This window comes from Eubalaena glacialis, chromosome 10 (genome assembly GCF_028564815.1).
Source record: "Eubalaena glacialis isolate mEubGla1 chromosome 10, mEubGla1.1.hap2.+ XY, whole genome shotgun sequence".
In the NCBI taxonomy this organism is placed as follows: Eukaryota; Metazoa; Chordata; class Mammalia; order Artiodactyla; family Balaenidae; genus Eubalaena; species Eubalaena glacialis.
In genome coordinates, this window is record NC_083725.1 from 117,683,680 (window position 1) to 117,702,766 (window position 19,087).

Consider the following 19,087-nt stretch of genomic DNA (forward strand, 5'->3'; position numbering starts at 1 on the left):
AAAGCGTCATGTACCACAATGTTCATTGCAGGTGTGTTTACAGTAGTCAGGACATGGAAGCAACCTAAGTGTTCATCGACAGATGAATGGATAAAGAAGATGCGGCACATATATACAATGGAATATTACTCAGCCATAAAAAGAAACGAAATTGAGTTATTTGTAGTGAGGTGGATGGACCTAGAGACTGTCATACAGAGTGAAGTAAGTCAGAAAGAGAAAAACAAATACTGTATGCTAACACGTATATATGGAATCTAAAAAAATAAAAATAAAATGGTTATGAAGAACCTAGGGGCAGGACAGGAATAAAGACGCAGACGTAGAGAATGGACTTGAGGACACGGGGAGGGGGAAGGGTAAGCTGGGACGAAGTGGGAGAGTGGCATGGACATATATACACTACCAAATGTAAAACAGATAGCTAGTGGGAAGCAGCCACATAGCACAGGGAGATCAGCTCGGTGCTTTGTGACCACCTAGAGGGGTGAGATAGGGAGGGTGGGAGGGAGACGCAAGAGGGAGGGGATATGGGGATACGTGTATACGTATAGCTGACTCACTTTGTTATACAGCAGAAACTAACCCACCATTGTAAAGCAATTATACTCCAATAAAGATGTTTAAAAAAAAAAAAAAAAAAAGAATCCAAGGGAAGGAAAAAAGATTTGAGGGCCTTAATCCAAAAGTCTGAGTCTAAGGAAACAAGAAGTGAGAAGATGTCTTGAGCCGGGGGCCTGTGATCCTGGGCTGACCGCTCAGCTGCTGGGCGGTCCCTCTGTACGTGCGCGCGCAGGCCGCCCAGCCCGGGTGGGGTGGCTACCAGGCAGCCGGGTCCGGTGCCGTCACTGGTGGCGGGGCCTGGCATCGGAGCCCGTGGGCGAGAGCTCTCCTGGAGGCTGCTGGAGGGATCAGCTTCACTCTCAGGCGGATGTGTGGGCAAGAGCTGGTTTGAAAGGAGAGGTTCCCAGACACGGTTGGGGTTTTGACATTTGCTCTGCACTCGGGCACAGGCCTCTGCCCTCCCCGCCGTGACTTTAGCCGGTGCTCGTTTCTTACCGCCCTCCAGCCCTTCGTTTTGACCTCTCCGAGCCAAAACCAGAACCCGGACAGGCAGCCGCACGACCTCAGCGTTGACGTCTACAGCCGGACGCTGTTTTGGACGTGCGAGGCCACCGACACCATCAACGTCCACCGGCTGAACGGGGATGCCATGGGCGTGGTGCTCCGCGGGGACCGCGACAAGCCGAGGGCGATCGTCGTCAACGCCGAGCGAGGGTGCGGGGCCGCGCGGGTGGGGTGCTGCACCCGCTGGGGCGTGCCACGAGCCCCTCCCGTGAATGCCGGCCTCTCGGGCCGGGAGGGGTCTTCCACCCCCGACACCCCCATCCACAGCCGGGGTGCTGCAGGGAGACACCAGCTCATTCCCAGGCGTGGCAGGGAGGCAGAGACGCCCAGGGATGGCCTGCACTGAAAGCCTGTGCAGGGGTGAGGGCTTTGCTGAGAGACACAGGCAGGATGTGATTCATAGGTTTGGTGCCATCCCACCAAACTTGAACCCTATTCAACCATCCCTTCCAAAGCGTCCCACGTGGTGGCGGGTTATTCACTTGCCTAGGGGAGGTCACTACCTGACTGGGAGCTTCTTCCTTCCCTGAAGCTCCCTGATGGGCCCTCAGGTTCTCTGGTAGGTGGGAGAGCACCTGAGACACGTTGACAGATGTGGAGGGTCCCAAAGGGAAGGACCAGGGCGGGGGGGTGAGGGGGCCAAAACCACATGACATGAGATTGGGAAATAAAGCCAATCGGGGAGGGTTTGGGGGTGCAAGGCAGGAGCATGGTGACCACCTCAGGTACCTGTGGGGCTGCCGTTCAGGGCGGGAATCAGACCCATCGAGGCACCGTGTGCTGGAGCTTGTGCCCGGGGACGGCCAGGCAGACCTGGGTTCAAATCCCGACTCTGTCACCTACTGTCTGTGTGACCTCAGGCAGGTGACGTGACCTCCCAGGGATTCAGTTTCCTTGTGAGGAGAGCGGGGAGTACCAGCCCTGCAGCACCCGGGGGCTCAGTTACTGAAGGCGGTTCTTTAGGAATCAAGGGAGGGGGCGTGTACTAGTCCCGGGGGCTGCCGCAAGTGACCACAGACTGGGGGCTTAAAACACGGAGGTTTATTCCCTCGCGGTTCCAGGGGCGGGCGGCAGGGCCGTGCTCCCACTGGAGTCTCTAGGGGAGGTTGCTTCCTGCTTCTCAGCTTCGGGGGCCCCACGTGCTCCTGGGCTTGTGGCCGCGCACCTCCACTCTGCCTCCGTCTTCACGTGGGCTTCTCTCTGTGTCCGTGTGGCCTCTTCTCTCTCTTGAGGCCACTCTCACTGGTTGAGGGCCCACCCTAACCGGGGCGGCCTCATCTTGATCATTAGTTACATCTGCAAAGACCTTGTTTCCAAATAAGGTCATATTCCGAGGTTCCAGGTAGACGTGAGGTCTTGGGGACATTTTCCAGCCCCTCCAGGGCATGACCTTTCAGCTCCAGGTCCAGGCCCTAGAGGCTGGGGTCATATGACTGGTCACTTTCCGAAGCCCCGCTGGGTGCCCGCAGGGTCTGGGGCCGGTCTCTCTGGTGCTTTGCCGAGGACGTAGCGGACGCAGCACCCGTCCTTCACCTGCTGTTCTCTCGCAGGTACCTGTACTTCACTAACATGCAGGACCGAGCAGCCAAGATAGAGCGCGCGGCCCTGGACGGCACCGAGCGTGAGGTCCTCTTCACCACGGGCCTCATCCGCCCCGTGGCCCTCGTGGTGGACAACATGCTGGGCAAGCTCTTCTGGGTGGACGCCGACCTGAAGCGCATTGAAAGCTGCGACCTGTCAGGTACGCGCCCTGGAGCCTCCCCAAGGATCGGTCCCTCGGCAGCCACCACGTCTGACCCGCCAGGATGCCCGCCGTCCTGGTCATCAGTCATGGCATAGCAGCCGCCACGTTTGTCGGGGACCTACTGCGAGCAGGCACTGGGCTGGGGCTTCACCACGTATAGTCCCCCCGCCGCGTTCCAGGATGTGGGTCCCAAATGATCCCCAGGTGGCAGGGGCCGATGAGGCTCAGAGAGGGTGAGCCAGCTGTGCGGGGCCCCCAGCGTCGGGTGGAACAGGAGTCCGACCGCTCTGCCTCCAGCGCCCATGCGCTCAGCTACTCTGCCGTGGCCGCCTTAGTCCGGGAGGCCCCTGGGCCAGAGAGGAGTGAGAATCAGTGCTTAAAGGGGCTTTTCTTCCGGAAGTTGGGGTGGGCTGGGGGCAGGGGAGGCACCGTGCTTGCAGGGGGCCAGCGACTGGGGCCATGGCCCTGGTCGAAGGGCAGCCCAGGTAGAAGCAGGGCTGTCCGAGAGGTGGTCTCAGATCTGCCTGATTCCAGGGAACGTGCCCCAGCCTCCAGCCCTGGCCAGAGCCCGGTGTCCCCCAGGCTCCCGGCAGCCCACCCTTCTCCCAAGGCAAGCGTGGGCCGAGCTCTAGGGGTCAGCCGCCACTCAGGGGGAGCGCCTCCCTCTTGCAGGGGCCAACCGCCTGACCCTGGAGGATGCCAACATCGTGCAGCCTGTGGGCCTGACTGTGCTGGGCAGGCACCTCTACTGGATCGACCGCCAGCAGCAGATGATTGAACGCGTGGACAAGACCACAGGGGATGCGCGGACACGAGTCCAGGGCCGTGTCGCCCACCTGACCGGCATCCACGCCGTGGAGGACATCAGCCTGGAGGAGTTCTGTACGTGGCGGGTGGGCAGCGGGCAGCAGGCAGCGGTGTGTGCAGACGCCGCCGAGGGGAGGGTGGGCCTCTTCACAGAGCACAGCGGCCCCTGAACTGGCCCCCTTGGAAAAAGGCAGGGGGACAGGCCAGTGTGAGAGTTGTAGGACTGAGATCCTCTTTTCTTTCTGACTGTTGGCCAAGTCTACTCTCGGCTCCCGGAGGCCACCCTCAGGCCCTCGCCCCATCAGCAACAGACCGAACCTCTCTGACTTCCTTTTCTACCAGCTGGAACCCACTCTGCTTTCCAAGGGCTTGCGATTAGATTTGGCCCAGTTTTAGATTAGTCTCCCTTTCGATTGACTCCAAATCAACTGATTAGTAACCTTAATTATATCTGTAAATCCCTTCTGCCGAGTAAGGTAACAAAACCACGGGCGTAATAGCTCATCACATCCTCCCCAGCTGGGGAGTAGGGCAGGATATTTAGGGGGCATTTTAGGATTCTGCCTACCACAGTCTGGCTGTGCCCAGGGGCCTGGGAAAGGGACGACGTCGGTAACTGGGACCTCTGGTTCCTCTACCCGCCTCCGTATGTGGCTATATGTGGATATGGAGGGGTGTGTGTGTGTGTGTGAAGTGTCTACCTCTCCCTCTGTCTTCTCGCTTTTCTCTCTTCATTCAGTAAATACACCTGGGCTGCCATCTGGGTGAGCAGAGCCATCACCGTCCTTGTCCTGTGATGCCCACGGTCTGGCCGCCTTCAAGGCCCCGGGGGCTGCCCCACCAGCCTCACCCCAGCCCATTACTATTGGCCTCCTGCCTCGGCCACATCACGTGTTGACTGTTCTGCACCCCAGGTCCCGTGCTCAGTATATTATTACATTCTATGTGTTATTTCACAATAATTCTATTTTACAGCTGAGGAAAGTAGGGCTCGGAAAGGATATTACTTCCCCCTGTCACCTAGCCAATAAACCTGATGGGGCTTGGATTTGAGGCCAGAGCCCACATTGTAGCCACTGGGATTTTTTTTCTGTTGGGCTCCCTGCTCAGGATGAGGGGCATGACCTCTGAATCAGTCACTTCTGTGTTGACTGCTGGGCGGTGGGTTCTGTCCTTGTGGGTAATCAGCTGGATCCTGGATAAGTGAAGTCACCAGGAACTAGCTTCCGGATAACTGAGGCACCCATGCTTATGGGTTAGAACGCCTGTGTTCACCTGGCCCCTTACACCATCCTCAGCCAAGTCCCGATTCCTGGTTGTTGCTGGCAGATGGTCAGAATGGTGAATGCTGAGCCCACAAATGTCGAGACCCACTGCCTGCTGGTGTCGGCAGAAAGCCAGGCTCATGGACCGGTAGCTCCTTGGAACCGAGGGGCTGGAAGGGCCAGGAGACGTTCAGTGAGCAGATTTGAGGTTGGAGACCAGGACGTGTCCATGAGTGCTAATGTGTGGGGTCTAGGGTGACATGGAGAGGCTCCTTGTTTTGGGTGAGGGCAGGAAGTCTTTGGGTGAGCTCTGCCGTGTTGATTTGGGACGTGGGCCACCCATCCTGCCTCCCCACAAGATCCCACAACTAAACTATAAACCAGGGGTGGCACTCTACAGCCCGTAGGTCTGTGTCATCCTGGCCACCTTTGCTTTGCGGCTGGCCGACCAGGAGTCATGGTCACCTAGATAGATAGGTGGCCTAGCCCATGAAACCAAAATTATTTGCTTTCTGATTCTTTATGGAAAAAGTTTGCTGACCCTGCTCTAAACCATGACTCTGTCATTTTAAAAACACCTAATCCTCAAGGTTGAGGAGGAAAAACTATGATTTGTCTTTGGGGGTCTGGGTGAGGAGCAGAGTGCTTTGTGCCATTTCCTCTCACCTGAGGGAGGTCAGCCACCCGCCCAGCCTCCTAACCATTGTCAAGGTGTTGGGCACATGAAGTTAACTGAATTGAAATATTCAAGTTCCCCAGGGTTCAACACCCTTATTATTTTAATTTCCATGTGTATTAGTTTCCTGCAGCTGCTATAACAAGTCACCACAAATTGGGTGACTTAAAGCAACAGAAATGTATTCTCTCACAGTTCTGGAGAAATCCAAAATCAAGGTGTCTGCAAGGCTGTGCTCCCTCTGGAGGCTGGAGGTGGGGGGTGGGGAGGAGGAGGAGGGGATGGTACTTTGCCCCTCCCACTTCCTGTGGTTGCCGGTGTTCCTTGTGGCTGCATCATTGCAGTCTCTGCCTTTGTCATCACATGACCTTCTCCCCTGCCTTCACCTCTTATGTCGTCTCTTATAAGGACATTTGTCTGCATTTAGGGACCACACAGACAATTCAGAATTAGACCCCATCTCAAGATCCTTAACGTGATTACGTCATTTGCAAAGACCCTTTTCCCAAATAAGGTCACATTCACAGATTCCAGGCATTAGGACGTGGGCATATCTTTTGGGGGGCCACCACTCAGCCCACTACACCATGAGAGACAGACACACAGGCGGGCAGTGTAGCATGACGGTAGTGGGCACAGTGGGAGCTGGTGCAGACAGGCTGGGGTATGATGTAGGGAAAGTTCTATAAGTGCTTTTGGCCTCCGTTTCCTCATCTGCAAAACGCGGTGTCAATAGAAACAGGCTCCATAGGCTGCCCTAAGAATTAAGTGTGAGGATCTACCACACTCCTGTTGGAGTGCCGGTTCTTGTGAGTTCTTGCCTGGCATTCATCCCCTCCATCCTCTAGGCCACAGTCCTGAGGTAGGAGGCAGAGCCCGACCCCCTCCCTCTTTTCTCTCCACAGCAGCCCACCCTTGTGCCCGGGACAATGGCGGCTGTTCCCACATCTGCATTGCCAAGGGTGACGGGACGCCACGGTGCTCATGCCCAGTCCACCTCGTGCTCCTGCAGAACCTGTTGACTTGTGGTGGTAGGTGTGACCTCAGCACTTTCTGTTGGGACATTGAACAGGGACCTGATTCTCTGCCTGCCAGGTTGCTGCCTGGCAGTCTTTTAATACATAGTCCCTGTGGCATCCAGTATCCCAAGCAGACTGTCTCTTTGTCCTCTTTTCTAATATATGCATTTCAGGGCTATGAATTTCCCTCTAAGCACTGGTTTTGCTGCATCCCACAAATTTTGATAAATTGCATTTTCATTTTCAGTTAGTTAAAATATTTTTAAATTGTTCTCAATAATTCTTTGGCCCTTGCGTTATTTAGAAGTGTGTTGTGTAATTTCCAAATGGTTGGGAATTTTCCAGCCATCTTTCTGTTATTGATTTCTAGTTTAATTCCATTAAATTAATGTGGAATTAATTTCCATCTCCTCGTCCCTAAAACAGAAGCAGCCATCCTCCATCACAGGCTCCTCACGGGAGTAATGAAGACAGCGGAGAAAGCATGCGCACACGCGTGTGTGAGCGAGTATGTGCACATACTCCCCCTCCTCCTCTGAGCTCCTGGGGGCCGGTCTTTACCCTGTCCCTTTTCTTCTCATCCTCACCCCCATGACCTCCACGCTGTGTCTCACACACGGCATATGCTTTGTATGATTTCTATCCTTTTAACTTTGTTCAGGTATGTTTTATGCCCCAGCATGTGGTCTACCTTGGTGAATATTCCATGTGAGCTTGAGAAGATGTGTCATCTGATGTTGCTGGTGGAGTGTCCTATAAATGTTGGTTAGATCCAGTTGATGGATAGTGCTGTTCAGGTCGTCTGTATCCTTCCTGACTGCTTGTGCTGTCAGTTACTGATGGAGGTGTTGAAGTCTCCAATAGTGGGGTTGTCTAATTTTTTAGTAGTTCTGTCTTTTCTCCGCCTTCTACCCTTGATCCTCTTCTTCCCTAAGGTTGCACAGGGAGTGGTCAAGAATGTAAGCTTTAGTGTCAGACGGACCTGGGTTCAAATCCCAGCTTTGCCACTTCCCAGCTGAGTGACCCTGGGCTGGTCACTTACCTCTCTGAGCCTCCACTTCCTTCTCTGTGAAATAGAGAAGTTGAGAGCACTTACTTGATGGGGTTGTTATTAAGTAACAGAGTACTTTGCATGGTCCCTGACACATGGCACACAGGAATGCCAGCTGCTATTAGTTGTGAGAATGGCAGTAGTAATAAAAAGGAATAATTGTCATTGTCACTATGATGAAACCCAATCCCCAGGACTTCCTCTCCTCTTCCTGCAGGTCCCCCATGTGACCTTGGCTGTGCTGTTTCTGTGTTCCTCTCTTCTCCCCTCCTCCTCTGAGCTCCTGGGGGCCGGTCTTTACCCTGTCCCTTTTCTTCTTATCCTCACCCCCATGACCTCCACGCTGTGTCCCACACATGGCATACGCTCAGCACATCTCAGGAAGCAGGACCATGGGCCTGTCCTTCTGGAGCTTTCTCCTGCCCTACCTCACACTGTGAACCCCAGAGAGCTTGGCCAAGAACAGAGGGGATATTTCATGACTATCCCCTGGTGGGGGCCACCTTGACCCTCCTGAGCTTCCTGGTGGCTTTTTTCTGAGTTCTGGCCCCAGGGCCCACATGGCTTTGTGGCCTGAGTGGCTGTGCAGGTCCCACAGACGTCCAGGCTGCCCTGGAGGAGACGGGGCCGGGGAGGGAGCTGCACAGGGCACTAAGCTCTCCCTGGGACCCCAGCCCTGGGCTTCCCCAGGGGAGGACGCATCCCTCTGTCACCCGCCCCCGGGCTTTGGCCCTCAGACTTGAGGATGCCAGGCCCTTCCTCACGGCCTAAGAGGCCTGTATTTGCTGTGTCCCCATCTCCGTTCTTCCCTGGCCTCTTCTCTGGGGGCTCACAGGAGGATAAGGGCTGACTGAGGTTCCCAGGAGGTGCCATGGACCCTCGTGCCTCGTGCACTGGCAGAGCAGCGCCACTGCCAATGCTGCGCACGCGCACGTTACCGAACCAGGCACCACGCATGCGCACATACTCGCTCGCGCATGCGCACATACTCGCTCACACATGCGCGCGCGCGTGCTTTCTCCGCTGTCTTCGTTACTCCCGCGAGGAGCCTGTGATGGAGGGTGGCTGCTTCTGTTTTAGGGACGAGGAGATGGAGGCTCTGGGAGGTTGGGGGGTCCTCGGGTTGCACAACTGCTGGGGGAGCCTGGGTTCAACCCCAGGTCTGTGCAACCCCCATCCTGTCCCGTCCTCGCTCTCCGGCCGCTGCTGCCAGGACTGGGGGCCCTGCGGGGAATCAGAGCCTGCCCCACATGGACCCTCTTCTTCCTGCTGGGCTGTGGGAGGCTGGAGTCCAGGAGCGGGGCCTCGGCCACTGTCCACATGCGCCTTTCCGTGGCCAGCATCCCTGTGTTCTCTGTTGGTGGCTCAGTGTGCACACATCCGTCGTTGGCTCCTTTGTCCCCGGCTGTCCTCTGTGGCCGAGCCCAGTGGGAACAGCGGCCTTGTGTTCATTTTTGCTCACATCTCCTCCCCCATCTCACATCCCTGTTCAGCCCAGTGTGGACCCCGCAGTTATGGGGGAGGCATATGGGTTCCAAATGTTGAAAGGCTTAGTACATCTTGAAATCAATACTTTTGTGAAATTGATATCTTTTTTTGTTTTTTTGACCGTGCTGCGTGGCTTGTGTACCTTAGTACAGGGATTGAACCCAGGCCACGGCAGTGAAAGTGCCAAGTCCTAACCACTGGACCGCCAGAGAACTCCCGATACCTTTTTCCTTAATCAGATTTCAAGGGTATTGAGGACTGTTGGTAAAGGTTAAAACGAAGTTTGGGCCAATTAATGGGGCTCAGTTTTCTGTGATTTTCCAGACAGAGGAGGGAAGAGATGATGACGGGCCCCCTGGGAAATGGGGGCAGCCTGGGGCCAAGGGGCTCCTCCTGCGTCTCTCTGCCAGTGCCCTGGCATCCGTGCCCATCTGTGTCCCGGCCTCCAGGACAGTGCCACTCACTGAGTGCTACTGTGCGTCTGGCCCATTCTTGGCCTGCACTGGGGAAGTTGACCCCGAGGGGGGAGTGGCTTGCCATGGCCACCTGGTAGGAGGTGGCCCCAGGTCTCCTGTCCTTCACCCTCCCGGCTCACCACCCTTCCACGACTCCCTCCACCAGGGAGCCTTTGAACCCCGCCCTCATCCATTCTGCTCCCTGCTGTGGTATCCTCACCACCTGCCTTTCCTCAGCCCACTCTTCAACAAGGTGCCTGGGTCTTCCACCGGTGCCCCCCCCCCCGCCATGCCTGTGGGCTCGCTGGCCACCCAAGAGTTCTGGCTCCGCTGCCCCAAATGTGTAACAGGTGTGGGTGCTGACCACCCACTTTCTGACCCTCCTATTTCCGGCGGGGGTGCGGTGGACACTCCCCTGTAGCCAGGCCGTGCACACGGGCCTGGATTGACAGCTTCATCACACACTGGGGGCTGGAGGTGGGACGCAGACAGGACGCAGGGCAGTGGAGACCGTGCGGGTACAGCACCTGTGAATTGAGCGTGTTCCCCGCTTTGAAACCCAGAGGTGTTTCGCCCAGTTTTTGCCCAGCGGGGCGGCCGGTGATGGTCTCTCTCTCCTCCCCAGAGCCTCCTACGTGCTCCCCCGACCAGTTCGCCTGCGCCACTGGGGAGATCGACTGCATTCCTGGCGCCTGGCGCTGTGACGGCTTCCCGGAGTGTGACGACCAGAGCGACGAGGAGGGCTGCCCGGTGTGCTCGGCCGCCCAGTTCCCGTGTGCGCGGGGCCAGTGCGTGGACCTGCGGCTGCGCTGTGACGGCGAGGCCGACTGCCAGGACCGCTCGGACGAGGCGGGCTGCGACGGTGAGGCCCCGCCCCTCCCCGAGGCTCGCGCTCTCCGCCCTCCGCCCTCCGCCCTCCGCCCTCCTGGAGCTTGGGCTCCATCTGCCTACACATAAAGCCTTGGCCTGGAGCGAAGCTGCCGCGGCCCCTCCGCTTGGGAGGGGAGAATGTTAGTTGCAGGCCCACTGAGGGCTCTTGCCCTCTGCCTCGCCAAGCAGTTTGGCTTGAAGGCAGACTGAGAGTCTATCTTGCCTTCCCTCCCTCAGTCAAGAATTTTACAGAGACCCAAGTTAAGTCCAGTAGTCAGCTGGATTTGCATGGTTTACACCCTGCTTAAGCCCCATCCCAAAAGGCGGTGCTGTCCCCCACCGAGCAGTCTGGGGGATAACGCTTGCATCTGGGGGGTTTCTAGTATCCCATCGAACCAGGAGTTACAAAGAGGTTTGCTTAGTCAACCTGGGTCCACGCTGACTGGCAGGGTCTTCCTTTTAGACCGTGACAGTGAAACAAATCTCTGCGCTCCCTCTGAGTTTTTCTTACATAAAACGACCTGCTCGGTTGGTTCCTGCCGCACACCGTCAGCACCACGGCCCCATGACTGCCACTGAGCTGCTAATGGGTCGTTCTGGCCGCCACCCCACAGCCACCGGTCCTCTTCTTGGATAACTCAGATGTTATCTGTTCACTGTCTACTGTCCCCATTCATGATGAGCTGCCATTTTGTGGAAGGTGAAGGCCTGGGGGTCATTTCCCCACATGTTTCTCTAAAGCCGCAGTTGTTAAGTCTTTCCAGCTCACAGCCCCTTTGAATTCGATGGAGACTGTAGACCAGGGATGAGCACCTGCGGCCTGAGGGCCAAATCCAGATCACCACCTATTTTGGTAAATGCAGTTTTACTGGGACACAGTCAGGCGCATTCATTTACATATTGTCTCTGACTGGTCTTGCACGGAAACAGCAGAGTTGAGCAGTTACAAAAGAGACCTATCTGGCTCTTTACAGAAAAGTTTGCTGAGCCCTGCCTTACATCCTTGGCCCCAGCACAGTCTTGTGGCCAAGATCTCAGCAGGTGGCAGGAGCCCTGATTTGGGACCGTCCCCTCCCTCCTCCCGCTGTGACTGTTTCTCCTGGAGAAAGGAAGCATCAGGAGAACAGCACGCCCTAGTGGAGGCTCTGGGCTCCGCCCTCTGTTTCAGAAGCCTCCTCTCCTGCTAGGTTACCAGCAGGTCTGCCCACTTATTGCAAGGACAGGGTTCCTTGTCTCTGGTTTCCAGAGTGGGAGCCTGGGGCAGGGCGGGTGGGGAGCTTAGACGGCAAGTACTGGGGGCGGGTGATGCCTTCCTCGTGGGGCCATAGCCCTTTCCGGGTCAGCAGAGAGGCAGCAGCCAGTACCCAGCCTTCCTCGTCCTCCTTGCGTGGCCCGCCTCTGCCTTCCCGGTTGAGCTCTGCTCCCCCTTCCTGACCCTCAGAGCTCTGCTGGTGCATCCCCCGTCCCCTGCCCCTCCCACTCGAGGAGCCCGGCTCCTTGTGGTCCTCTAGTTGGCTGTCACCTTCCTGGTAACCTGGGAGGACCTGGGCACAGGGGCCGTGGTAGTCCTGGTGCTTTGCGGGCCTGACCCATGGTAGGAACCTGATGAATGAATCCCTCCCTGGGTCGTTGAGGTCTCTTCCCTGCCAGCCCGCCCCCAGCATTGCATGGGCCTCGGAACTGGGGTCCTTGAGGGGTGGGTGAAGACTGGCTTTGCTGTGACCACGCCCCGACCCGGTCCTAGAAAGGGTCCGTTTGTCTGTTCTGTATTTGGAGCCCAGACCTCTGTTGTTGGGTCTGGGGTGGCGAGGCAGGGAGCACCGGTGGTGGTCATCTGCTTAGTGCTCCTGGCTGCATCATGCCCTCCAGCCTCTCTGAACGCAAGGCCCCTCCTTGCAGCCGTCTGCCTGCCCAACCAGTTCCGGTGCGCCAGCGGCCAGTGCGTCCTCATCAAGCAGCAGTGCGATTCCTTTCCTGACTGCGTTGACGGCTCCGACGAGCTCATGTGCGGTGAGCTGGCTTCCCCCAGAGGGCGGGGTTGGAGGGTTGCCCTATGCTGGGGTTCTGTCACAGGACCGTGGGGTCTAGAGGGAGGAAATGGCGGGGACTGAGGCGGCTGGGCGGTCAGGAGTATTTGGCCTCGGTAGGGAGTCAGGGAAGCCTTCCTGGAGGTGGAGGCGGCTGTGAGGAGGGGGAGGGGGAAATTGTGAGCCAAGGGGCATTTCAGCTGGGACAGAGGCACAGAGAAGGCATAGATGTGCCAGGCCAGGCCTGAGTGTAAGGCGGCATGCTTCTGCCCAGAGCCCTCACTCAGCAGCATCTGTCAACAAGATCACCCTGACAGAGTAGGGGGTGGGTCCATTCCCTGGCAGCCTGCTGTCTGGCTGAGGAGGAGCGATGTGTGCCCACGCACACACGTACACACACACACACACACACACACACACGTGCTGCATGCTCCTTGAGTGACGTAGCTTGTACGGCCAGGGATGCAGGGGCTAGAGAATGTGAAACCAGGGCAGTCAGAGAAGGCTTCCTGGAAGCGTTGGCTCTTGAAAGGCTGTCTGATTCAGACAGGAAGGGAGCTGGATTCCCAGACAGGAAGTGGGAATGTGTCTGTGTGTTTGGGGATATGGCCACTTCGTTCACTGCAGAGGGACCGGGGCTGAGAGCTCTGACTGCAGGATAGAGACGTCTTGTGAATGGGGAAGAAGGAGGGGTCCCCAAGGGACTCACTGAGCACTTTTGTACCTTCACATCAACCCAGGTCAGTCCCCTCAGCTACCATCTCAAGAGCGTGGTCTGGGGGCCAGAGGGTAGCAGTGGGAGCCCCGGGGGGTCTGAGCCCCGCGCCTCTGCTGGGCAGGTGTCCAGTGTGACAGTGTCTGTCTTCAGGCTCCCATGTGATCGTGGCCCCAGTCGTTGGGGGTGATATTTATCCATAGTCAGGCCTCGTCGCCGGAACCAGCAGCTTTCCTCCCTTTCCTTTGGGTTTTGGCCGGCCGGAGGGGACGTTGTTGATTGCCCTCAGAAACGTGCCACCCTGATGGGAAAGTGAATGTCCTTTTGTCAGAGTTGAGTCTAGAGCCCAGACATGCCCTCCATGCCGCAGGTGGCTTTGATAGTGGGGCAAGCCCCAGGAGTGCCCCTGCCCGAGAGCCCTGGGTGCACCTTTGCAGCCCTGAGCTGGCTCCTGGCTTTTTGGGTTTGACTGGGCCCCGGCGTCCAGGCCCTTCACATTCCACTGCTCACGCTTTCCCTGCCTAGGGCCTTCAGGATTCCTGGCCTCTGTGGCAGGCAGGCGTGAGGGGCTCAGATGGAGGCCCCGCAGAGGGAGGCCCCGGGCCCTGGGTGCCTGGGTCAGCCCCGCCCCTCCGCGTGGTCCTGTCTCCCCGCCCCGCCCCCTCCTGCCGCCTGGTGCTCGGGCTCAGCTGTACTAGGGACGTGGACGTGGGAGGACCCAGCGCCTGCTTCCAGCCGAGAAGCTCCGGGTCAGGGGCATGAATAGGAGGCTGCTTCGGAGGGGCCGCTGCTGAGGGGCCGGGGGCCGTGGCAGAGCTGAGTCGGGCCGAGGAGGGGGAGGAGGGTGCGGGGGGTGCTGCGGCTCCGTCGGCGGGCGCTGGGCCGGGGCGGGAGCCGGCCGCCAGGGCGCACAGCGCCTGCCCCGCAGGAGGCCCGCTCCCTTTGCGTTAACGTCCGCCGTCGCTTCCTGCCCGTGCTCTGGCAGAAATCACCAAGCTGCCCTCGGACGACGGCCCGGCCCACAGCAGCGCCATCGGGCCGGTAATCGGCATCATCCTCTCGCTCTTCATCATGGGCGGGGTCTACTTTGTGTGCCAGCGCGTGGTGTGTCAGCGCTACGCCGGGGCCAACGGGCCCTTCCCGCATGAGTACGTCAGTGGGACCCCCCACGTGCCCCTCAATTTCATCGCCCCCGGCGGCTCCCAGCACGGTCCCTTCACAGGTGAGGACCCTGGGCGGCGGTGCGGAGGCAGACAGGGCGGGGTATGGGGAGAGTGCATCAGGAATGCCCTTTGGACTTGACCTGAGATGTTCTCGTGGGGTGTGTCCTGAGTCGTCCCCCGGGGACAGCTGGGCGGGGACACATCTCCCATAGGGCGTCCTCACCTGAACCTGGGTCTCCTGGGCAGCGGGGCTGGGGAGAGTGCGCCGTGGCCGTGGGGCGCCCCTGCCCCTAACTGGCCTCGTTCCCCCACCCGCTCCCCGCAGGCATTTCGTGCAGCAAGTCCATGATGAGCTCCGTGAGCCTGATGGGGGGCCGAGCCGGGGTGCCCCTCTACGACCGGAACCACGTCACCGGGGCCTCGTCCAGCAGCTCGTCCAGCACCAAGGCCACGCTGTACCCGCCGGTGAGTAGGGGCAGGAGGAGGCCTGGCCAGCTCAGGGTCCACCCTGCCCACCAGGGGCAGGCACGTCCTGTGACCTCAGGATTTCGAGAAGTACTTGCTGTTCCACCACTTAGAACGGTGGGGGCGTTCACTCTTCTCCCCGTCCTGACCTGTAGTTTTTCTCTTCAACATCATTTTCTGTTTAGAAAAGAGTACTCCCTGTTCATTGTGGATAACCTGGAAGCCACATAAAATTCTAAAAAGTGGGAGTCTCAGCCGTAATCCCACCTCCCGGGATTGCTGTTGGGCGTTTCCCTGTCTGGGTGGCTGTCTGGTTCCTTGGGCCCGCCCCATCGGCAGGGCCTGTCTGGATGGACGCGAGCTTCCCCTCAGCGTCCCCGCCAGAAACACTCTATTTTCCCGCCCACAGCCTTGCTGGTTCCCAGAAAATAGCTGGATGGTTTTCTAAGGACAGGCACTCCTGGGGTGACTATTGTGGCTGAAATGCTCCCTGGAGCTTCCGGCAGCCTGAGTGGGGTGAGGGGCTGGCCCTAGGCTGAGCCACACCCTAGGATGAAATGATTATACAGAGGGTGAAGCGCCAAAGCCCCCAGTATCCCAGCCCCACACCAGGATCCCGAGGGGGACCCTTCTCCTCGAGGCTGGAAAAGACCCCCATTTCCAAAGCGTGGCCCTAGGGTAACTGGGGCAAGCTTGATGCATGGGTGTGAATCTAGGGATACATAGCAGGTTCTGACTTTATATGGTTCTGTGCTTTTTAATTCTTCAAAACCCGACTTCCTGTGACGGTATGCTCTTCTGATGTGAAGACAGCCCTTTGAGCTTTCTCTGGGGGGTCGCCAGCGAGCCCCACCCACCGGGGCTGGGCCTTCCTGCCCTTCTGGGTGTCCCCCATATCCGGGGTGTTGCCCCTCCTTATCACACCTGACCTGGCAGGATCAAGGAGTGGGGGGCAGCAGGGGTCATTATCTCGGGTTGGCAGGATCAGAACCAAATCTCCTGGGAGCTCCAGGGCCCGACTGTGTTTAGGGGCAGAGGGAACAAGGAGCCAGGAGCCTGGAGTTTCAGACTCCTCCCCACCATACCTTTTGTCCTTCCTGCTGCTACTGTCACCTGGCTTTCAGATGTCCCATGTAACCAGCTGAAAGCACCAGGAACCCGTGTAAGACTGAGCTTACCCCAGGACAGCCCCCTGGACCCCCCCATGCAGACGCCAGGATGCTCGGGAAACTGGCTTCTCCATCCGCAGCCCCTGCTGGGAGCTGGGGAGATCTTATTTGACAGCAAGAGATGACACTGACCACCAGCAATTTCTTTCAACGGCTTTATTGAGATATAATTCACATACCATCCAATCCACCCACCCACTTGCAGTGTACAGTTCGGTGGTTTTTAGTATATTCACAGAGTTGTGCAGTCATCACCATTGTTAAATTTAGAACATTTCATCATCCCCAAAAGAACCCCTGCGTGGAGCCAGCTATTTAAAAATTAACTACATTAGTTTGAATCAGTAATATATGTTCGTGGTACAGAATTCAAAGGGCACAGTGAAAAGAGGGCCCAGCCCTCATCTGCTCAGGAGCTCACCCCTCCCCCGGAGGCACATCCTGTGGTGAGTTTTATTGTGTGTCCTCCCAGAGGAAATCTGTACATAAGCGAGTATACAAGAGTATGAACTTTATTTTCCCAACAAAGAGAGTAATTTTTTTATTTTTTGGAGATAATTGTAGATGTATATGCAGTTGTAAGAAATAATACAGAGAGGTCCCATCTCCCTTTCACCAATTTTCCCCAGTGGTAACATCTTACGTAACTATGGTTGTCTTAGCCCATTCATGCTGCTCTAACAAAAATACCATAGACTGGGCAGCTTAAACTACACACATTTATTTCTCACGGTTCTGGAGGCTGGGAACTCAAGCTCAAGGCTCTGGCAGGTTTGGGCCCGGTCCCTGGTTCATAGAAGTTGTCTTCCCCTGCTTCCTTTTCTTTCTTTCTTTTCTTTCTTTCTTTCCTGCCTTCCTTCCTTCCTTTCTTTCTTCTTCTCTCTCTCACTGCGAGGCTTACAGGATCTCAGTCCCCTGACCGGGGGTTGAACCCGGGCCACGGCAGTGAAAGCCTGGAATCCTAACCACTAGGCCACCAGGGAACTCCCTGTAGTGGCCATCTTATCTGTATATGGTGGAAGGGGTGAGGGAGCTCTCTGGGGTTGCTTTTATAAGGGCACTGATTCCATTTATGAGGGCTCCACCCTCGTGACTTAATCACATCCCCAAAGCCCCACCTCCTAATACCATCGTGTTGGGGATTAGGTTTCAACATGTGAATTTGCGAGGACACAAACATTCAGTCTATAGCAATAGTACAGTAGCATAATCAGGGCATTGACATGATACCCTTTGACTTTATTCACAGTTTACCAGTTTTATATATGCACTTTTATTTTAAGACAACTTTTATCTATCTACTTGTCTACCTATCTGTCTATCTATCTAGCAATTCTAGGTTCACAGCAAAATTGGGAGGAGGGTAGGGAGGCTTCCCAAACCCCCTTCCTCCCCCTTTATCAACACCCCCACCAGAGTGGGACACTCGTTACTGTCCATGAACCTACACGTCACCATCACCCAGAGTCCATGGTTTACATCTTGAGTTCGCTCTTGGTGGTGTATAATTCTGTGGGTTTGGACAAATGTGTAATGACATGTATCCACCATTTTAGTGTCATACAGAGTAGTTTCATATGTACTTTTTAAAACCTGCATGATAGCATCTGGAGCTCCTCTCTGAGCCTTGCTTTTTGCTACCAAGGATCAGTGAAAGCTGGCCTTTACCCAGCACTTCTGAGGAATACACTCTTCGTGTGCTGTTATCACCCCGACTCCAGAAGGGGGCGCTATCGGCCTCCTGTTTTGCAGATGAGGCCAAGGAACTGAGTGGTGACTACCCGCCCCCCTCCTCCCTGGGGCCATTCTGTCCAAGCTGACCACTCCCCTACCCTGCCTCTCCTGCACCCTGAAGTTTGTTTTGCTTCTCCGGCAGAGCTGTCCCCCTCTTGGTGACTGGACAGTGCCCTTTTTTGGGGTGCGGCTGGGCCACACCAGTGGGTGTCCAGTCATTCCCAGGATCTCGTTACCCTAACAGCGATGCCCGGAACTCCTGCGGTTTCCTCATTTCCCCTCCTGGGTAGGGGCCGGCAGGAAGATGCCCTGCAGCTAAGGCTGAGTATTGGTCGTCTTGACCTTTCTTGCCAAGGGTCCCTCACGAGGGGACAGTCCATCTTCCTGCCAGCAGAGGGCCACAGCAGCACGACCGTCCCTCCCAACGCACTCTCCTCAGGTCCCGTTTAGGGTCAAAATGGTATGGTGGTGTAATTGAAATTTACATTTCTCTTATTACGTATGATGTTAAAGATCTTTTTGTACGTTTAATAACCTTTGTAGTTTTATTTTCTCAGATGGGTGCGTTTATGTCCTTTTTCTATTGGGTTGTTGGTATTTTTAAAATTTATTTGTAAGGGCTCTTTATATAGAGATATATTAAGAAAATTAGCCTGGGATAAGGGTTGAAAATGTTTTTCCTAGCTTTCTGTCTTTTGATTTGGTTTATGTTGTGTTTTGCCATTTATACAATGAAATGATTCATCTTTTATGGGAGTTTGGGGGGTTTTTGGTCATGCCCAGAAAGCCTTTCCCTTCTCATAAAAAAGTTTCTTTCTACGCTCTCTTTCTTAATGTTCTCAAGGTTTCGTGTTTGTATTTTTTTTTTTTTTCCTAACTTTTGGCTGCGTTGGGTCTTTGTTGCTGCGCACGGGCTTTCTCTAGTTGCGGCGAGCGGGGGCTGCTGTTCGTCGCGGTGCGCAGGCTTCTCATTGCGGTGGCTTCTCTTTGCGGAGCACAGGCTCTAGGTGCACGGGCTTCAGTAGTTGCAGCACGCAGGCTCAGTAGTTGTGGCTCGCGGGTTCTAGAGTGCAGGCTCAGTAGTTGTAGCACACGGGCTTAGTTGCTCCACGGCATGTGGGATCTTCCCGGACCAGGGCACGAACCCGTGTCCCCTGCATTGGCAGGCAGATTCTTAACCACTGCGCCACCAGGGAAGTCCCTCGTGTTTGTATTTAATTTTGATTCTCCTGGAATCAAATTTAACTTTGATTCTCCTGGAATGTAATTAGGTGCACTGAGTGAGGCTGGAGGCATCTGACTTTATTTCTG

At 56.2% G+C, this 19,087-nt stretch overlaps 1 protein-coding gene across 2 annotated transcripts in view; it reads left to right on the forward strand.

Moving 5' to 3' along the window:
• The window catches only part of LRP5 (LDL receptor related protein 5), a 109,819-nt gene that overhangs the window by 86,685 nt on the left and 4,047 nt on the right, over positions 1-19,087 (forward strand). The window contains exons 14-21 of one of the 2 annotated variants that reach the window (XM_061202176.1): positions 1,070-1,278; positions 2,679-2,869; positions 3,545-3,754; positions 6,526-6,651; positions 10,259-10,495; positions 12,373-12,513; positions 14,231-14,467; positions 14,734-14,873. In XM_061202176.1, coding sequence (XP_061058159.1) covers positions 1,070-1,278; positions 2,679-2,869; positions 3,545-3,754; positions 6,526-6,651; positions 10,259-10,495; positions 12,373-12,513; positions 14,231-14,467; positions 14,734-14,873 — 1,491 coding nt within the window. The remainder of the gene's footprint in view (positions 1-1,069; positions 1,279-2,678; positions 2,870-3,544; positions 3,755-6,525; positions 6,652-10,258; positions 10,496-12,372; positions 12,514-14,230; positions 14,468-14,733; positions 14,874-19,087) is intronic. The other variant, XM_061202177.1, reaches the window with a different exon arrangement.